We start from the raw sequence: 16,570 nt of genomic DNA, 5'->3' as shown, positions 1-16,570 counted from the left end.
TCGAGCGGGAGAGATCTTCCGTCAACAAAATGCAAAGAATGTAGAAACAAAACAATTGATGCAGAGCTCTTCATCTTCTTCATCGCTACATATATCGCTGTGGTACAGTATGCATGCCATGTCGGATTCAGCATAGCGTGCAACATTCTTCACCACCTCCTCACCCTAAGTGAGCAGCACATGTCTGTCGGACACATTTACTCCGTAGACATGGTATAGCATGCTATATGATAATATATCCAGACTTTGAACACAAATCTGAAACATCCTAATCACTCAGTCATCCTTCTATCTATCTATCACTCAAGCATGAAATAATGTCTGCTTGCGAAAACCTTTGGACGTAAATAAATATATATATTACATCATAATAGTTGTGTAGAAGTAAGACATAACGGACTAACCATTTCCCGAGCGTTACGCAGTCACCAAGTCCGGTACGTACCCACGCGTCTGTGCGCGCCCCAATCATCCCACACACACACCCACACGGGAAAACAAAAATGCCCAAAATAAAAGAATTGATACGACACCTGCAGGACTCGAACCTGCGACCCCGAAGGGATAAGATTTCTAGTCTTACGCTTTAACCGCTCAGCCAAAGTGCCAATTGGATGCTGGTTAATGGTTTTGAGGGGATTATATTACACAAAACATGTAGGATTTTTAAACATGATAGACCTTCTAACCGACTGGACTTTCTTATTTCGCTATTACGGCGGTTTGTTTGTTAGGGTGTGATGTGATGTGGGACGATGTGGTTATGGTATGGTATGATGTGATGTTGTATGATGTGGTGTTTATTTCCTCCGGTCTCCGCGCGACTTTACCCGTCTAGCTAGCTGGCTGGCTGGCTTTTGCATCTAATTATTGGTAGGTAGGTAATTAAGGTAAGGCAAGGCAAGGTATTTTCTTCATTTAATTCAATTGGTGAATACGAGAATTGTGGCATACGAGGTCGTGGTCGAGTTAGGTGACCGTGGTGGTGGTGGTACAGCCCCTTCCCGGCCCCTACCCTCCCGGCCCCCCCTCTAACCCCGCGCCCACGTACGTCCTCATTATAGCACTCGGTGTGAACTGAACGGGCAGGCGGGGAGGCTGTGCTATGCGGTGCGATGCAACGCAGTGCCAGTGCCAGTGCAACGCAACGCAAGTCAACGCAACGCAACGCAACGCAAGTCTCTCGGGGATTGTGCACATACGATATAGATATAGATATAGATATAGATACAGATATACTAGGGCAGTTTTGTTTTTTCGTTCTCTGTTTGTGAGTGGTGCTTTATTGGATATTTTAGTCCCTATTGGGGGTTTGGAATGCGGGCAGGGTTTTTTTGCTCTTTTGTGGTTCGTGGGATTTAATTGATTGGGAGATGGGATTGGGGAGCTTGAGAGGGGATAGCTTGTGTTGTGTTGTGCTGTGCTGTCTTGCCTTGCGTCGTTTGATGGTGTTGGTTTTGTAGGGTTTGTAGGGTTGTGTGTATGGTTGTGCCTTGCATGCATGTTGTGTATTTTGATGTGTGGATGGGTGTATGTATATGGATTTGTGTATGTTACGTAGGTGGTTATATTTAAACATCGTTCAGCTAATGGGATTGGTGATAGTGATGGTGATGGAGATGGAACTATGAACTGAAACGAAAACGGAAATGTAAAACCCGATGAGATGGGTAGTGTCCCGTCCACCTGTCCGTGTCGCAGAGCTTTGTACGTGCTGGATGGACTTCTCCCGTCCCTACCTGCTCTCGTCCTTCAAACAGCCGACGAATCAGATACAACACATACGTCCATGATCCTATAGGGGCGTATAATAGTGCGACACGATCCAGGGTGCTGTTTATAGCTCCCCTACACATCTAACTGCCCTACCTAGATCGGCGGGCCTAGACTAATCCGAGAGCAAGAAAGAGAGAGAGGCTAATTGGAGCGGTGATGCATGCAAATGAGGAAAGTGAGCGAGTGAGCGGGCGGGTGAGTGAGTAACGGCCAGCGCCGTAGGGCTGTAGGGCTGCGACATGCATTGCATGGGTTCCCGGATCGGGTAGTTGCGATTGTGTATGTATTGTAGATAGGTAGGTATATACCTATGCAGCGTGCCGTGGCGACTGCGTCTTGCATCTTGCGTCGGGGGCCGGGATACTGCACGTCTAAATGTGAAGGCACATGCGTGGGATGCATAAGAGATGTACTGTAATAGGCCGGTAGTTGAGCTGATCTGGATGCATAGCTGGGCTGTAGGGCTGCGGGCATGCGGACGATCGTGCAGGTTGTAGGTGGTAGGTGATGGAGGTTCGTTACGGTATGCATTGCTGTGCTGTCAGGATCGATCATCGCTGTGTGGATTTTGGGGGTCGCATTGCTGCTTTGGGTGATGTGTTGTTTCGGGTTTGCGTGCTTGTAGGGTTGTTCGTTCTGTGCTTTGTTTCGCTGGTGTTTGGGAGTACACTTTGGGGGCGGGTAGGGCTGAGACTTGCGGATTTGGTTGCCTTTGATCCTTCGGACTTTGTGGATCGAGAAGAGCGGCATCGCAGGAGACTGGTTCGTATCGGTGGTATGAACGCCGATGTGTTGCATTATCTTGTGATGTATCTGCGTTTCGTGGAGGTCATTGTTTTGATGAGATTGAATCAACACTACCTTTCCGAACACCGAACACGGCCCAAAGTAGTCTATACAGACATCTGCTACGCCTCTTCTGCCATGCTGCCGACCCCTGAGTCTCGCCATATATGGTACACATCTTCAATCATCTGCCCATACCACGCTCATATGCCTCAAACTCCACTTCTATGCGACATATAGCACACCTCTCCTATCCAAAAAACGCCCCCTGTGCATCCACGCCGTACTATGCTTCAACATCGCTCAAAGATGCAGCGCTCTTATCCCTCAAAACCGCCTGAACTTCGTGGGGATGTTCTCCACCACAATGCCCTCCCTCTCTCTCTTCTGCCACGCTTCCTCCATTGCCTCCCTCTCCTCGTGCTTCCTGAAATGCTCGATATCCTCCGGATGCGTCAAGTCCTCCTCCTTCACATTGTCCCCGCCATGAAACTTCTCAAAGTGGTGAATCTCATACTCATACTCGTCGTCGCCGTGATGCCCTGGCCCCGTGCCGAAGTCGGGCAGCACTTTGCCCAGCTCGTTCGTCGCCTCGAGCCACTCGTCCAACGTGATGAAGCCTGACAGATCGTGATCGAACATTTGCATAATAGTCGTCACGATATCGCTCTTCTTGCTCTCGGGCACGCTATCCGTCGTTTCGTCGTACAGGCCGTAGATGCGCCGGATATCGTCTGGGCCCCAGCGGCCCGTGCTGTCGAAGTCGTGGAGTTTGAAGAAGGTTGTTGGGTCGAAGTTGTTGATGTGATGCTCCTCTGTTAGGCGACTCATTAGTGCCTATCTCGTGCAGTCGGCAGTGCACGAAGTCTGGGTGCTGCGTACCTGCCATGTGCCTAGTCGCCCAGTCGCCCTCAACTTCACCCATTGGTGCTTGCGCATGGCCATGATCGCCATGACCAAGTGCGCTGGGCGCAAAGCAGCTCAGTAGGACTGAAGAGGTTGTGAGGTATGCGGAAGACTTCATTTTTGAGGTTGAATGAGTGAGAGGTTGCGATCCTGAATGACGATTCCAGGGGTAATTAAGCTCAAAGACCGATCCCCATCGGCTCGGTATCCACCGTGGCGCGTGCGGCTAGCCACTAAGCCGGGGCCTCTTAGCGTACCGGGCAGTTCAACCACTCAACAATCCGTATATCCATAGTTGCATGGGAAAGCTTGGCGCCCGATGTTCGCCGTGTCACCAACACGCACGATTTAGTATAATCGACATTTTTATCTATTACTACTATACTACGCTTATATAGTATCTATAACTATATAGTATAGTATTAAAGAGGTAGTATAACTAATATATAGTACTATAGACCCCTAATACCTCCCCTATATCTATCTAGAGCGCCTTTAAATATAGGGGTATATACCTAGCTAGACGTAAGAATATCTCTATATAACTACTTTTTTTTTATAGTTTTAGAGGTATTATAGATAATATAAAGTAATATAAAGGCTATAGAGATATAATAAGGATTATATAGAACTAATATTTAGTAATATTTAGTACTATATAAGTATTATATGGCGGTAATAGATAAAAATATCGATTATACTAAATCGTGTGTGTTGGTGACACGGCGAACATCGGGCGCCAAGCTTTCCCATGCAACTATGGATATACGGATCCTTGAACGACCACTGTCAAACCTCCATCTTTTAACATCCAAGAATTAACAAAAGTCGTTATGTCCTCCAACAACTCCTCCACGGGCAATACCAGCAGCTCCTCCAAGAGCAATGCCAACAGCTCTTCCACGAACTCTGGTAGCAGCCAGAGTGATTCCCGATTCGTAAAGGATAACTGGGGCAGTTACCCCAACTTCATGGCATCCTATGGCCTCAAGTTTCGTAAGTTTTCAAATAGTACAGCGGCTCGGTACTGACAAACCCCCAGATGATCAAGGCGATTATTCTGAGAGTCAAGCTATCTTGAAAGGCTTGCGCGACTGCGATGCTCAGCAGAATCAGGGTGGAAAATAGAGACGTGAATGAAGTGGAACGTTGGTACGTACTCTATACATGGACTCTCTGAAAACCATCATCTCATGTGCAGTATTCTAGACCAACAACGTACATACAAGAGGCCTTGAGCCATGATGTCTCTGAAGTTGTCCATAGAGCTTTCTATATAACAATTGCCAGACCATATTTCTCCTGACGTATTCTCCTTGAATAATGTATACTTGCTCCAATCCGCCCATTCGTAGAGAGTTTTTACTCCTTACGAAAACGTATTGTGCGTCTCATGAACTATGTGTCCCTCAACTCGCCCATCCAAATGACTGAACCAACTCTGTGTAAATCATTGTGATTGGTCCAATATACTTCAATAAAGCGGTAAATTGTTTCCTCCTACATACGCGACGCATCACGAAATTCAACGTTATAATATACGTGACTCTTTGATACGTGCTCCTGCTAACGTATTATCGTGCAATGTGTCAGCTCTTCTAAATCTGCCTCTTATACCTGTCAGACCAGTCCTATTTGCTGGATATCGCCCATAAGAAAAGGAGAACCTTGAATCTGTGTAGGAAAATCATCTATAAAATAAGAATAACGGAGAGACTGTGTAAAACGCCCATCTGAGTCATATCTATCCATAGTATCATCGGCGAATGTGAACTGGTACTGTCTAAACGACTGGACATCGCCCCAGACATTGCTAATCACACGAAACGTAGATTTGAGATCTTTGTCCGTCGAACGTAGAACCTTGGCTACACCACTTCCAGCTATAAGCCACACCTGGTCTCCAGGCTGAACATCGCTGGTGGTGGTAATCGCCAGATCAGCTTTCGTTCTACAGAGCTGTAAAGATGCTGATGCGGGCTCAGCAAGTCGCCGCCCCGGGCATGCTCGAATTCGATCGATCCGACGTTGAACGACTCTGAAGTCTGACGTGCTCGCAGCAGCGTCATATTTCGGCTCATCTGTCCCTTTAGACCCTTCCAGCGCACGGCGGATTGGATCCAAAGGACGCGGTAACTTGAGGTCATAACTACCAAGAAACTCGCTGGTACAATTTAATGGATTGCGATCATCAGGTAGTCGACCAGATATATGGAGCTGAGTGGACTCTATAACATCGATAAAGTATCCAGAGATCAACAGTGTCGACCCGTCTACGCGACCCCTAGGTGCTCGGGCTAAAGCAGCATAAGGATCAGGGGAAACTGATCTGAATATAGCCTTTGTTCGTTCCATGACGTATCCCAGAAAGGAAATAGTGTCGGAGCGCCGTCGAAATGCTACATACTTATACGAGTAAGCCTTCAGAAAGTGGCCGTTCACTGTGAGGGTCACACGGTCTGGCGTGAAACCTCGAACAGTCCAGTCGGGCGCCCAAGAAGGCAAGTCATCTCTAAATTGTGATCGGAGCATGGTTTCAGTCGCCAATCCCAATAAGTCTCTTTCGTGGCCAATTCGCCAGACCTCTTTTGATACCTGCAGTATACATTCTGGAAGCGAGGCAGCATAGTCCGGGGCGAAATTGTATCTCGAATCGGCCAAGCCGATGAAAGCGAACATTTGATCTCGAGGATCTGATGTAAGGAAAAGCATTGAGCCAACTAAGAGGCTCACAATATCAATGCTATTCTTCCACCGGCTCTTAGTAAAAAACATGTATGTGTAGCTCTCATTCTCAACGTCCCACCGAGAGTATGCTTCATATAGGCAGCAGGCAGCACAGTGGTGTTGTTTTAATGCATGTGACACTTCTTCCTCGAATCCAGGAGTATCAAAAAGTGACAAGGGTATCAGAGGCTGGCCATGTTGTTGTTGACAGTAGCTTTTCAAGCGAAAGCTGCTGCTAAGCTCGTCCATAGCCGCCGAAACCTTTTGAAGATCTTTCCAAGAAATTGAGAAACCGAGGTACATGAAACATGCCCGCCGGGATGTAATGAACTCTTGATAGACCCAACCTCGTCGCCACCACGGTGCTTTGAATAGTTCCGAGAAGTAGAGAAAGCCTAGAGATTGCAGTTGCACCAATGGTAGCATATAATGCCCAGAGAACAAGTCATCACTGTCCATTTCACGCTTCAGCAGAGCTCGCTCAAACAGCTTGGCTTTTCGAGCATTGGTCATGTGGTGGAAATGTTCGAATTTATCGTACGGTCTTGGGGCGAAGAGAGGCGTCGATAAGCATATTAGAACCTCGTAAGAATGTTCGTATGTTTTCCGCATGAAGCTAACTTGATGAGATCGCTCCGCAATGTCAACTTGATTGATACAGATCTGGTCGATCCATATCCGCAGTCGAGCATGTCTCTTGCCGAATTTGTGTTGTTTCCAATGGAGGAGAACCTGTTCCAAAGCATGGCCCAGGTTTGCGAAAGCATTAAAGGGTATGCCGTTCACTAGCATAGGATGAACTGAATTCGGACTTCCCGCGCAGTATGATAGCGTAACATACTTATGCCGTAGCTTTCGCAAAGGTTTAGCTGGTAGTAGGCGGCAATCAAGGAGGCCATTTCTCGACTTTGGCGACAACTCTATCAGTCTGATCGCTTGGTGAGTTGGATCAATGGTATCATATCTGTGTGTAGAATAGAAAACCTTGTTATCTGGCGTATAGAAACTTCCGCCTTTAGCCATGAAGCGATCGCAAAGTCTAGGGTAATAACATGGAATACTTGAAAAGTTCAGGCTAGAGTTAGTCTGAAGTATCTTTTTTATGTTCTGCTGTCCCGGGATAGGTACTTCGTATGCATCTATGCGACGATAAAACAGTGTTTGCCCCTCAGGCGGCTAAGGCTGTGTAGTGACTGCTCGGCGCTTAGACGAGGCTAGACCTGTATCCATCCATCTCTGTTGTACATGGATCCATCCAATTCGTCCTAAAAAGGGTTCTAAAGGCGAAAAATGTGCCGCTAGACAATGTACGGATTAGTATCACACATCAAATCAAAAATTGGGTACTCGTCCAAAAGTCTTGAAGTGTGTAGAGTACATGAGAAAAGTATGACTGACGATGTATCCGCACTTACACGCCTATGAAAGAACTTATCGTTAGATCATATGCAGAACGCAAAATGGTACTGGTGCAGATGCAAGAGTACTGTCTCTGTATCCAACGCAATCTGATCTGTACGAGATACCAAACACAGGCCTAGGCAAGGCGATCCATCCACATCAGAGTTAACCGCATTCATATAAGCTCAATCACTTAAAATATCGCGAGATTGTCAAATCATATATATGATCGTGCCATCATAACCAAGTCTTCAGACAAAAAGGGACAGCTCATGCTTTGGAAGGGTATATTGTCTATGCTAGAGTAGAAAACTCATTTTATTTCCCATCCATAATCGTAACGTAACTTGTGACCATTTTAAAAACGCTAAACTTGAGATAATAAGATGTTACAGCGCTTAGCTACCTTCGTTTTTCTTCTCATCCAAACAGATACACATGGCTACCATAAGTGACATATCGACCCCAGGATACACAATCAGCTCATAGACTTGCTGGCCAAGAAACAAATCACGCTTCTTAAAATGAATTCGGTTAATCTGCGCAAGAGGTAAATTCTGGTTGTTCGCATCTGTGATCTGGGCTGTATCGAAGAAGTTGCACTTCAATTTGAGTTCTACTGCGCGGCCGTCAAGGCTAGTGAAGCGAGCTGTGAATTTGGAACCAAACACTGTCACGGGAAATTAGTACGGTTCAGATGACCGTAACGTTTTTACGTACTTGCGAAACTACTCTTAGCCTCAAGTATTTCCTTGCCAGCTGGATCCTCGAGATAAAACGTGGTATGGATAGTCAAATGCCTCTTGCGGATGGTGAACAAGTGCTTGTTGTTGCTATCGTATAGTTCCTTGCGGCCGCTCAGGGAGAAGTACTTCCCAGCAACTTTGAAAGCCATTTTACCATCAACGGTGTAGATTTCGAAATTATCACTGGATAGGGACATTACCCTCTCCTTGATCATGAGGCTCGTAGGCTGCACTGCCATACATTGCTGGAATATGCCAGTTCCTCTAGTTGTGTTTTGTCTTGGCTGAAATATTGGAGCTACCCCATGCGCTGGTACATAAGGCTGCTGCATATTTTGAGCGTATCCATCCTGAGGAATGTGGTTATGTTGGGGAGCGTAGCCTTGCGGTGAAGCATGTCCTGGCTCAGAAACACCTGCGTGCTGAGAAGGATAGTGTTGTGCTGGAGCTGCGGCCGCCATAGTTTAGACAATATTTGTAAGCTGTACTGATCCATTTCAAACGTAGTAGTGTAGGAACAGCAGCAAGCTGGAATTGAAATATAGAATACCAGATGTTCGATGTATGATGATGTCAGACCCTAATTCAAGCCACGCAGCAATCGCGGCTCATCACAGGGTAAATACCTTCTCATGCTTCATAGATGGAACGAAGCTGGGGCAATACTCGTGCGTGATGAGTATAGTGAGATCTCTAGGATAAGGGGCTTAAGTATTAAAGCATCGTGGTGTTCAGTCGTCCTGCGAATCATAGGGTGTCGCATCGAAGACTCGTAGCTACTTAGCCATAAGCTAGGTCCGGATGTGGAATAGAATTCAACTCATTCCCGAGGTCCATACCAGAGATATATTGGTACTACGTAGTAGAGGATAGATCTTTTGATTTACTTCTAGCCTTATGAAGCTATCGTTGTATCGTATAGCTGGCATCCCAAGCCAGCCTTGCGCTTATTTTAAACGTGTTTTAGTAGTCACTTGGGAACACCTGCACTTCATATGTCAAACACCACAGTTCCATTCTATGACTACAGACTACAAAGAACCATCTTTCCCCAAGCTCTCTATTCAAGAACCTGACTCTCAGAAACGCAAGAATCCTCCAATCCAATTTTAGCGATGCCATAATTGATCCCCCAATCTGCCAGTAATCGCAAATTGCTGTCCTGGCTATCTCCAATCTCATGTGGCCCCCCTAGAGACCACCTCCCCATTCGCAAGCCCCAATCAACAATCCTCGTCCTTGGATTGCGCACAATCAACTGCAGGTGAAGGCTTTGGCGGGGCCTCCTTGCACTGCTCAATTGTGGACGCCTCGAGACACATCTCCTCACACTGCTTGTAGCAAGTATACGGGTCTGGCGTGTCGTAACACATTGGTACCGTGCATTCTATCGTGCAGTTGAGGTACACGTATGCAGGCTGACAGCTGATCGGGCCCGGAATGCTGGCGCTACCGGTGGTTGAGCCGAGTCTAGACACGATGACCGGTGTGCTGCGCGGCGATGCGCGAATGACTGCGCAAAGTGCTGCGCCGGCGAGGATACGGAGGAGGGTGAGTTGAGTAAGCATGCTTGAGATGCTGGACGGGAGAGCTGCCAAAAGTTTGACGTGTTGGTAGATTCTGGTCGCTTGCAAGGTGGAGAGACTTTTTTGACAGTCTTAGGAGAGTAGATATGTGTTTTGTGTGTTGGGTACAAGTGTTTGTTGGGCTTAGAGGAGCGGACAGTAGACTCTTTATATAGTTATCATCCATAAATTCTATCATGAAGATCGAGTTGGCGGCCCGCTGTGGCCCGATATTCCATTATACTAACTTTCTTTCAGTGGTGTACTAGCAAGTGTACCAGTTAGAACTTGGTGATTTACCTTGGAGATAGTTGGGAAGATGCGACCGCAGCTTTCCGCTTGCTTCCGATCGATTCGCGTTATTCCGACAAAGTAAAACCGACATCACACTTCATTGGCTGTTGTTCAAATACCGCGTGGTCAAGGCACATCGCATAGAAATGCCTGTGAGAAGAAGATTGTTTTGCGAAATTATCATTGTGCTAAAAGAACTAGGTGCTATCCGCGGCTTCAAGATTGGAGCATCAAGTGTGACTTTGACTGGAAGGACCGGCTGGGCGATACTGTACGCCGCCAGTAGTTTTCGAATTTGTGCTATGTTGAGCCTGGCGATCAGATTGTAATGATTTTTCGAACGGGTTATAGGCACGGTATCGATTATGTGCCGCCCCTGACACATCATGCCTTTCTGTCTTTAGGTTTCGCGGCGCAGACGAAGATTTCGGGTCTTTTTGGTTGCCAGTAGTGGTTTGCTGGTGAGGCGAGTGCGTGCGGGTATTTGTTTGCATATGGCTTTCCAACTGGCCTGACTCTGATGTTACTATGGGTCGATGAGACGTGTTTCCATGTCCTCCTTGACGAGACGTATGTGTCGGCGTATGTGTCGATGGATACTTTGGGAAACTTTGTGATCGAACATTGGTTTCTCCACTCACCTCTCCAAGAGAGTCCGAGGTCACAAAAGGATTCAGCGAGCCCCTTGGATTCCAACTTGGATGTACTTCCATACTATGAGTGGTCGGTAGATCGAACTCAGTAGTTGAGTTTTGTCGACCAGAAGCATAACATCGTATACCATCGGGGTCCCGTGGAGTGATCGGACTGTTGGAGCTGGACGCGTTTCTCGATAGTGTAGAGGGTGTGGCAGACGAGTCCTGCACCAGCTTTGCGGTTTTACAAGATATTTGCGCCGCAAGTTTCGTGTCGTTCACGACCGAGAGGATATCCTCGATATCGATGCGTGCCACCAGGCTTGCATCGTTTAAGTGGATGTACAGGTTCTGCAGCTTGTCGATCCCTTTGTTTACCTTTCGGCGGCCTGCTCGTATAAGCTCAATCCGCAACGCCCTGCGTGTGTTAGTGTAATTGATGTGGAGTATCAATTGGTTGCTTACATGATTTCGGAAGAAGAAAAAGACCCCTGTGGGACTTCAACTCCGTCGATAGTTTGCTGTAGGAGTAGAATTGCGACAAAGAGGGTCAAAGTGTCTTTGATAACCATGATATGAGTCTTGAGATAGACCACAGACTCTTTTTCTCTCCACCAATTCCAGTGCCCGTATCCACGCTGTCCAATAGTCGAGTTGGGATCGAGCAGAGGATCTGCCACCTTTAGTAGTTGACCTAGTTTACTCAGTGACTTTCCGGTCTGATCACTGAGTCTTTGAGCAACATTGGCTTGTCTGTTTCGGTCATCGGATACGGTTGAAGTCCGATTGAGATATGCAATGACCTTTTCGAAGTCGATCATGAGATTTGAAAGACAGAAGAGCTCATCGGCAAGATCACCAATTTCTCGCCTAGCAATCTTGACCTCCAACGAAAGACGTCGTACCTTCTTGGCAATCTTGATCATGTAGTTCGCTAGTTGAATACCTCCTGCTATCGCTCCAAGTACCTCGAGTCCACTCATCTTGGAAGATGGTCTTTTGTAAAATCAAGAAGCTGGTAGCCATAGTCTGATCATAGCAGATCGTTGTATTTAAGACACAAGGACTGACTCCACCTTCTTCACCGGTCGTCTTTGCTTCGCAAGGCATACTTGGTGCTTGACACCTAGAGCCAATAGTAGATGGCTATGAGTATTTGCTTCGCAAGGCATACTTGGTGCTTGACACCTAGAGCCAATAGTAGATGGCTATGAGTATTTGCTTCGCAAGGCATACTTGGTGCTTCACACTTAAAGCCAATAGTGAAGGGCTGTGAGGATTTGATGGTGTACCAGCGTAGGGGCTCAATGGTTCTGAGCGGGATCAAATGCAGTATGTACATGCAATTGAGCGGGGTATTCATGCAGCTTCAGATTTTCGTGAAGCTTCCATGTTCAGTGCAGGTCAGCAAGCGTATTTAACACCATCCCATGGTATGGAGTGTCTCCCGAGGAGCATGTTGAGTCACCAGGCAATACGCATAGCAATGACCAGGAAGACGAAAGTGAGAGATACAGTCTGTCCACATAGGTTTAATCCATAGTCGCTCGTCCGAAACCATTTCATTGGTATTTTACTTGGCAATGCAGGAGCCCGGCATCCTATCAACCGGCGGCGCCCCTTCTGTATTACAATGAATACAAGACCAAGCTTCATCTCATACACAATGAGGTAATGACCAGGACAAGATTGATTGTCAGATTTCCTAGTGACAAGCTTCTTGCCCACCGTGACGATTAACTTACATTCCAAGGACAAGTAGTGCAATGCGCCGGCTCTATGAAGCGGAACATGTCTAGGTGTAGGCACCCCTGCAGTGGTCTAGATCCCGGTGGATGCTGTTAGAGCGGTGAGATATAGGTGGAACCAAGTACGTTGAACTGGCGTGCAAAGCGAGACGGGTCCATAGCGTCGGGATCTTTGTGGAGGCTGTGAGAACTCTCGTCGCTCAGCCACTGCAAAACATCCCCTGTCTTGTTCAAATCTTACATCTTGGCCTTGATAATTGGAAGACACCTCTTGATGCTGTGGGATTGTATGACTGACTGCTATTGCTAACCATCAGGAAATCGATTAGAAGTCTGATGAGGCCGAGGCCTGGGACGAGGTCTAAAATTGATCTGGTCTTGAAAATGATCATAAAGTAGTCTCGAAGTTTTGAGAAGAACGACTCGTCCTAATGTAGCATTCATACGTCCTAGTGGGGCGGATGTGATACTAAGCCACAGAACGCTGCGAACACCACGGTGGTCATTCGCCCGCCATTGGAGAGAATACATACTGTTACCACAAGCTTTCAGGATCAGTAAACAATCTCCAGGGAGCGATAAGCAAAGGCAGACGTTAGCTTTCGAGGAAGTGAGTTTTCATTCTCATTCAATGCTGACCAGCCGTGATTCGTCGATGAACGAGTGGTTCGCGGCACGTACGCGTTTGGTCGTCGGTGAACTATGGAATGCTGCAGCGGCATAATGGCCGATCTATAAGACACAGTTGCGAGAGATGCAAAAGTGTTGATAGACCCGTCCTGACCCACATAAGCATCCAAGAGCAAGGTATGGATATTATTTAGGTGGACGATCAGACTCCTCGCCCATATTACATGCAATTGAACGTATTAGGATGCTGGATGCGTCACCAGACTAGTAGGTTTCCATCCCGAGCGTGCATCCTACGGCTGGATGATTGATGAAGACACTAACATCACACACCAGCCAGCGTAAATGTCAGAATCATTGATATTACTTTCATTCATGTAATTTGGATCCTGCCGATGCGATTCAAGTGCCCCATGCAACTTCGAGCACACGCAGGTACATATGAGATAGAGGAGGCAGGTATCACTAGAGTAAGGTCGCTCCTAGTGGTGCTGAGGTGTCTAGGTAGTTCATCGCCTTTTCACCAAGCTCTTTCTAAGGCTGGCTAGTCTGCGACGCCCGCCAGTTACTTTCTGATAAAACCAGACTCGTCTCACTCAGGCTTGATCTCCTCTTTCCAAGAAGCTCGGGTCCATATCGACCTTCCTTTCAAACTTCTTCCACCAGTCTTGAAAGCTCTTCAGCGGCACAACTTCCATCCCCCCCGGACCAACATTCCCCGAAAAGCTAGCAAGGAAGTTATATGCGTTCGCGATGATCCGCTGGGCCAGTACTTTTGTTGATACAGGGATATTCGCAGTTGGCCGAGCTAGCACTAGATCTGTTGATGTACTCGGATTTCCCATATTCCCGCTCTTGAGATTTACTATTGACCGTTGTATTTGCGCTACCGGTTCGAGTGATATACCAAGTGTCACGTTCCCTTCTGTGGGGATGAAAGGAGCCGTAGCATCGTCGGTCATGGCGTCATCAGCGCCTCCATTCCCCATGGCGACGCCATCTATGCCAATTGCTTTTGGATTGACTTTGAAAATTGCGCTGGGCTTGTCATTTGCGATTGCGCCGAGGAACTTGAATTCAGATTGGTTTGGTAGCTGCAAGTACACAGCAGCGCCAGAGTCAGGAGGTAATTGCTGTCCTGGGAGAAGGAAGACGACGAGGTGGCTAAAGGTGGGTGCGGCAGGGATGGTGAAAGCGATTTGCGTTGGTGTGATCTGTTGTAAATCCGTGATAACGGGACGGGAGGATATTATGACGCCAAACATGGTGAGTGATAGGAAAGGAACCACGAGCGTAGTTGTGGGCGCATACGAGACATGGAGACGGTACCGTGAAGGAACGACAGAGGGTTGAAGACAAGAAAGGACATTCCAATGGTGTTTGTTCTCAGAGCTTCCAGACGATGGTGGAAGTTCGGAGTTGTTCTCAGTCTTACGTTGTCTAGTATCAGGGCTACGCGTTAAGGCCCCGGTGACGGCATCTGATTTTGCGAGCAAGTGGGGTCCCAAATTCGACAGCAGGACAGCGGGACAGCGGGACGCGTCCACTGCGTCAGTCCCACGAGTAGGCTGCAACGTCACTGTCAATACCGCTGCCGCTGCTCCTGTCGCACAGCAAACAATTCAACTCCAAAACCAAATCATTCCTTTGCTTTCTGCTCCATCAAGCTTTCTCTTCTACATCTTCCAAGCCCGGAAGACCATCTTTTCTCCAGCAATCATGTCGAGATCAAATCTTGACCTAGTCAATGAGTGCGACGGCTTTCCCTACCATCAAGTCGACGCAATTGCATATGCTCAGCACGTCGCTACCTACTACCACTTCCAAGTCGAAGGCTTTGAATGCACGATAGGCTACCTTCTTCCGTCTGTTGCTGAGGTGCTCCGGGGGCTTCCGAACTGGGAACTGGACGATGACGAACGGACCATAACCCTAATTGGATGCAACAATGCACCAGAGAGAACTGTGGCTATGACTGCCACCGCCATGGCTATGAAGGCTACTGGACACTTCAAGGTGTTGGAGAAATGGAGGAACGAGCAGTACGGCGTCTACGGACCTCGACAGCAGCTCTTATTCGACCTCGAGAGGTCCGCAACCCCATTGTTCGGACTTGTCACATACGGGGTACACATGAACGCATATGTCAAGTCAAAAGCCGGTGAGCTGAAGATTTGGATTCCACGCAGAGCAAAGACGAAGCAGACATATGGTGGCATGCTAGACAATGCTGTCGCCGGCGGAATATCGAGTGGAGAGAAACCCTACGAATGTCTTGTTCGAGAGTCGAGTGAGGAGGCATCACTGCAAGAGGATATAGTCAGGAAGAACGTAAAGGCAGCTGGCACCGTAACATATTTCTACATCCGCGATGAGCGCGCCGGAGGCGAGACCAATCTTCTGCAACCCGAATGCCAATACGTCTATGACCTCGAACTCCCCGAGGACGTCATCCCAAAGCCCAACGACGACGAAGTAGAGCAGTTCTATTTGTGGACCGTCGGCGAAGTTCGAAAAGCGCTGGCTCGAGGAGAGTTCAAGCCAAACTGCGCCATGGTTATGCTGGACTTTTTCATCCGCCATGGTATCATAACGCCAGAGAATGAAGATGATTACATCGAGATCGTATCGAGACTGCACCGTCGACTGGAGTTTCCGACTCTTTAAGGGTATATCTTACGTAGATCTTCACCAAGAAAGTGCCAATCTTCGTTATAGCTGGGGTATAACTCCCGAATCCTTCTTGAAGAGCACATAGACTTCCTGTACTCGCAATGGCGTAAGCTTCTTATAAGGTCCGATGATTTGGATCAAGAGACCACCCGCGGATAGTAGACATTCACTATGCAACCATTAGCATAATTATATCCCATAGAGTAGCCTCTTAAGACGCACAGATTATCTCCCTTAGACTCCTCAAAACGGTACACGGTCCCTGTGACGACGTAGTGGTACGGCGAAGCCAAGTTCACCTCGTTCTCATCAAATGGCCTGAAGCCCTTGTCCATCTTTGTGCCATCCAAGTTCAGGGTCGTTGCAACAGCTACTGTGATCTGATCACCAACAGCACACGGAAAGCCTTCTTTCCACACATCGAATGATATGGTTATGGAGCCCGCAGTATCATCGCCCGATCCCGTTGCTTCTGGTATCGATCGTGCAGCCCAGCGGGTAACTCTGTCGTAGACTTTGGTGGTGGTCTTGCTTGTGTCGAGGTTGTGTCCGACGATCACAAAGGTCTCTTCGAAGATTTTGGGGTCCGCCATTTTGATGCGTTCGATCTGTAGGAAGATTTACCCAGAGTGAGACCTGTCTGCAACTGTCGAGACTGGATGCTCCCCGGCGCGATGTCTAGA

General features: G+C 47.6%; 11 protein-coding genes and 1 non-coding gene across 12 annotated transcripts; 2 read left to right on the top strand and 10 right to left on the bottom strand.

Moving 5' to 3' along the window:
- Positions 1–527: 527 nt before the first annotated feature.
- Positions 528–608, bottom strand: EJ05DRAFT_t61. Its single transcript has one exon. It is a non-coding gene; the product is annotated as a tRNA-Ser (tRNA).
- Positions 609–1,137: 529 nt separating this feature from the next.
- Positions 1,138–1,589, bottom strand: EJ05DRAFT_478403 (uncharacterized protein). Its single transcript, XM_033744455.1, has one exon. The coding sequence runs from the start codon at positions 1,577–1,579 to the stop codon at positions 1,295–1,297; it is 285 nt and encodes a 94-aa protein (XP_033597839.1). The 5' UTR covers positions 1,580–1,589; the 3' UTR covers positions 1,138–1,294.
- A 121-nt stretch (positions 1,590–1,710) lies between these two features.
- Positions 1,711–2,808, bottom strand: EJ05DRAFT_99963 (uncharacterized protein). Its single transcript, XM_033750143.1, has one exon. It carries the CDS (start codon positions 2,725–2,727, stop codon positions 1,918–1,920), a length of 810 nt encoding a protein of 269 aa, XP_033597838.1. The 5' UTR covers positions 2,728–2,808; the 3' UTR covers positions 1,711–1,917.
- On the bottom strand, positions 2,559–3,628 carry EJ05DRAFT_478401 (uncharacterized protein). The gene is made up of 2 exons (XM_033744454.1): positions 3,445–3,628; positions 2,559–3,377 (listed from the first exon to the last, which is right to left on the bottom strand). Exons 1-2 carry the CDS (start codon positions 3,584–3,586, stop codon positions 2,890–2,892), a joined length of 630 nt encoding a protein of 209 aa, XP_033597837.1. The 5' UTR covers positions 3,587–3,628; the 3' UTR covers positions 2,559–2,889.
- A 626-nt stretch (positions 3,629–4,254) lies between these two features.
- EJ05DRAFT_478400 (uncharacterized protein) lies at positions 4,255–4,774 on the top strand. The gene is made up of 3 exons (XM_033744453.1): positions 4,255–4,464; positions 4,511–4,620; positions 4,678–4,774. The coding sequence occupies exons 1-2, from the start codon at positions 4,302–4,304 to the stop codon at positions 4,594–4,596; spliced, it is 249 nt and encodes an 82-aa protein (XP_033597836.1). The 5' UTR covers positions 4,255–4,301; the 3' UTR covers positions 4,597–4,620; positions 4,678–4,774.
- A 6-nt stretch (positions 4,775–4,780) lies between these two features.
- Positions 4,781–7,341, bottom strand: EJ05DRAFT_478399 (uncharacterized protein). Its single transcript, XM_033744452.1, has one exon. It carries the CDS (start codon positions 7,216–7,218, stop codon positions 5,089–5,091), a length of 2,130 nt encoding a protein of 709 aa, XP_033597835.1. The 5' UTR covers positions 7,219–7,341; the 3' UTR covers positions 4,781–5,088.
- A 537-nt stretch (positions 7,342–7,878) lies between these two features.
- On the bottom strand, positions 7,879–8,839 carry EJ05DRAFT_478398 (DUF567-domain-containing protein). Its single transcript, XM_033744451.1, has 2 exons — positions 8,317–8,839; positions 7,879–8,266 (listed from the first exon to the last, which is right to left on the bottom strand). Exons 1-2 carry the CDS (start codon positions 8,801–8,803, stop codon positions 7,995–7,997), a joined length of 759 nt encoding a protein of 252 aa, XP_033597834.1. The 5' UTR covers positions 8,804–8,839; the 3' UTR covers positions 7,879–7,994.
- Positions 8,840–9,231: 392 nt separating this feature from the next.
- EJ05DRAFT_99725 (uncharacterized protein) lies at positions 9,232–10,171 on the bottom strand. The gene has a single exon (XM_033750139.1). It carries the CDS (start codon positions 9,908–9,910, stop codon positions 9,566–9,568), a length of 345 nt encoding a protein of 114 aa, XP_033597833.1. The 5' UTR covers positions 9,911–10,171; the 3' UTR covers positions 9,232–9,565.
- Positions 10,172–10,431: 260 nt separating this feature from the next.
- EJ05DRAFT_502846 (uncharacterized protein) lies at positions 10,432–11,819 on the bottom strand (the record flags this gene model as incomplete). The annotated part of the gene is made up of 2 exons (XM_033747319.1): positions 10,432–11,254; positions 11,302–11,819. The coding sequence occupies 2 exons, from the start codon at positions 11,817–11,819 to the stop codon at positions 10,432–10,434; spliced, it is 1,341 nt and encodes a 446-aa protein (XP_033597832.1).
- A 1,643-nt stretch (positions 11,820–13,462) lies between these two features.
- On the bottom strand, positions 13,463–14,614 carry EJ05DRAFT_99774 (DUF775 domain protein). The gene has a single exon (XM_033750140.1). It carries the CDS (start codon positions 14,477–14,479, stop codon positions 13,811–13,813), a length of 669 nt encoding a protein of 222 aa, XP_033597831.1. The 5' UTR covers positions 14,480–14,614; the 3' UTR covers positions 13,463–13,810.
- A 1-nt stretch (position 14,615) lies between these two features.
- EJ05DRAFT_99892 (thiamine pyrophosphokinase-related protein-like protein) lies at positions 14,616–15,953 on the top strand. Its single transcript, XM_033750142.1, has one exon. The coding sequence runs from the start codon at positions 14,934–14,936 to the stop codon at positions 15,879–15,881; it is 948 nt and encodes a 315-aa protein (XP_033597830.1). The 5' UTR covers positions 14,616–14,933; the 3' UTR covers positions 15,882–15,953.
- EJ05DRAFT_502843 (nucleic acid-binding protein) lies at positions 15,927–16,480 on the bottom strand (the record flags this gene model as incomplete). Its single annotated transcript, XM_033747318.1, has 2 exons — positions 15,927–16,056; positions 16,110–16,480. The coding sequence occupies 2 exons, from the start codon at positions 16,478–16,480 to the stop codon at positions 15,927–15,929; spliced, it is 501 nt and encodes a 166-aa protein (XP_033597829.1).
- Between the last annotated feature and the right edge of the window lie 90 nt (positions 16,481–16,570).

Source organism: Pseudovirgaria hyperparasitica, assembly GCF_010093815.1.
Source record: "Pseudovirgaria hyperparasitica strain CBS 121739 unplaced genomic scaffold EJ05scaffold_13, whole genome shotgun sequence".
In the NCBI taxonomy this organism is placed as follows: domain Eukaryota; kingdom Fungi; phylum Ascomycota; class Dothideomycetes; order Acrospermales; family Acrospermaceae; genus Pseudovirgaria; species Pseudovirgaria hyperparasitica.
This window is presented reverse-complemented; position numbering and strand designations above follow the sequence as displayed.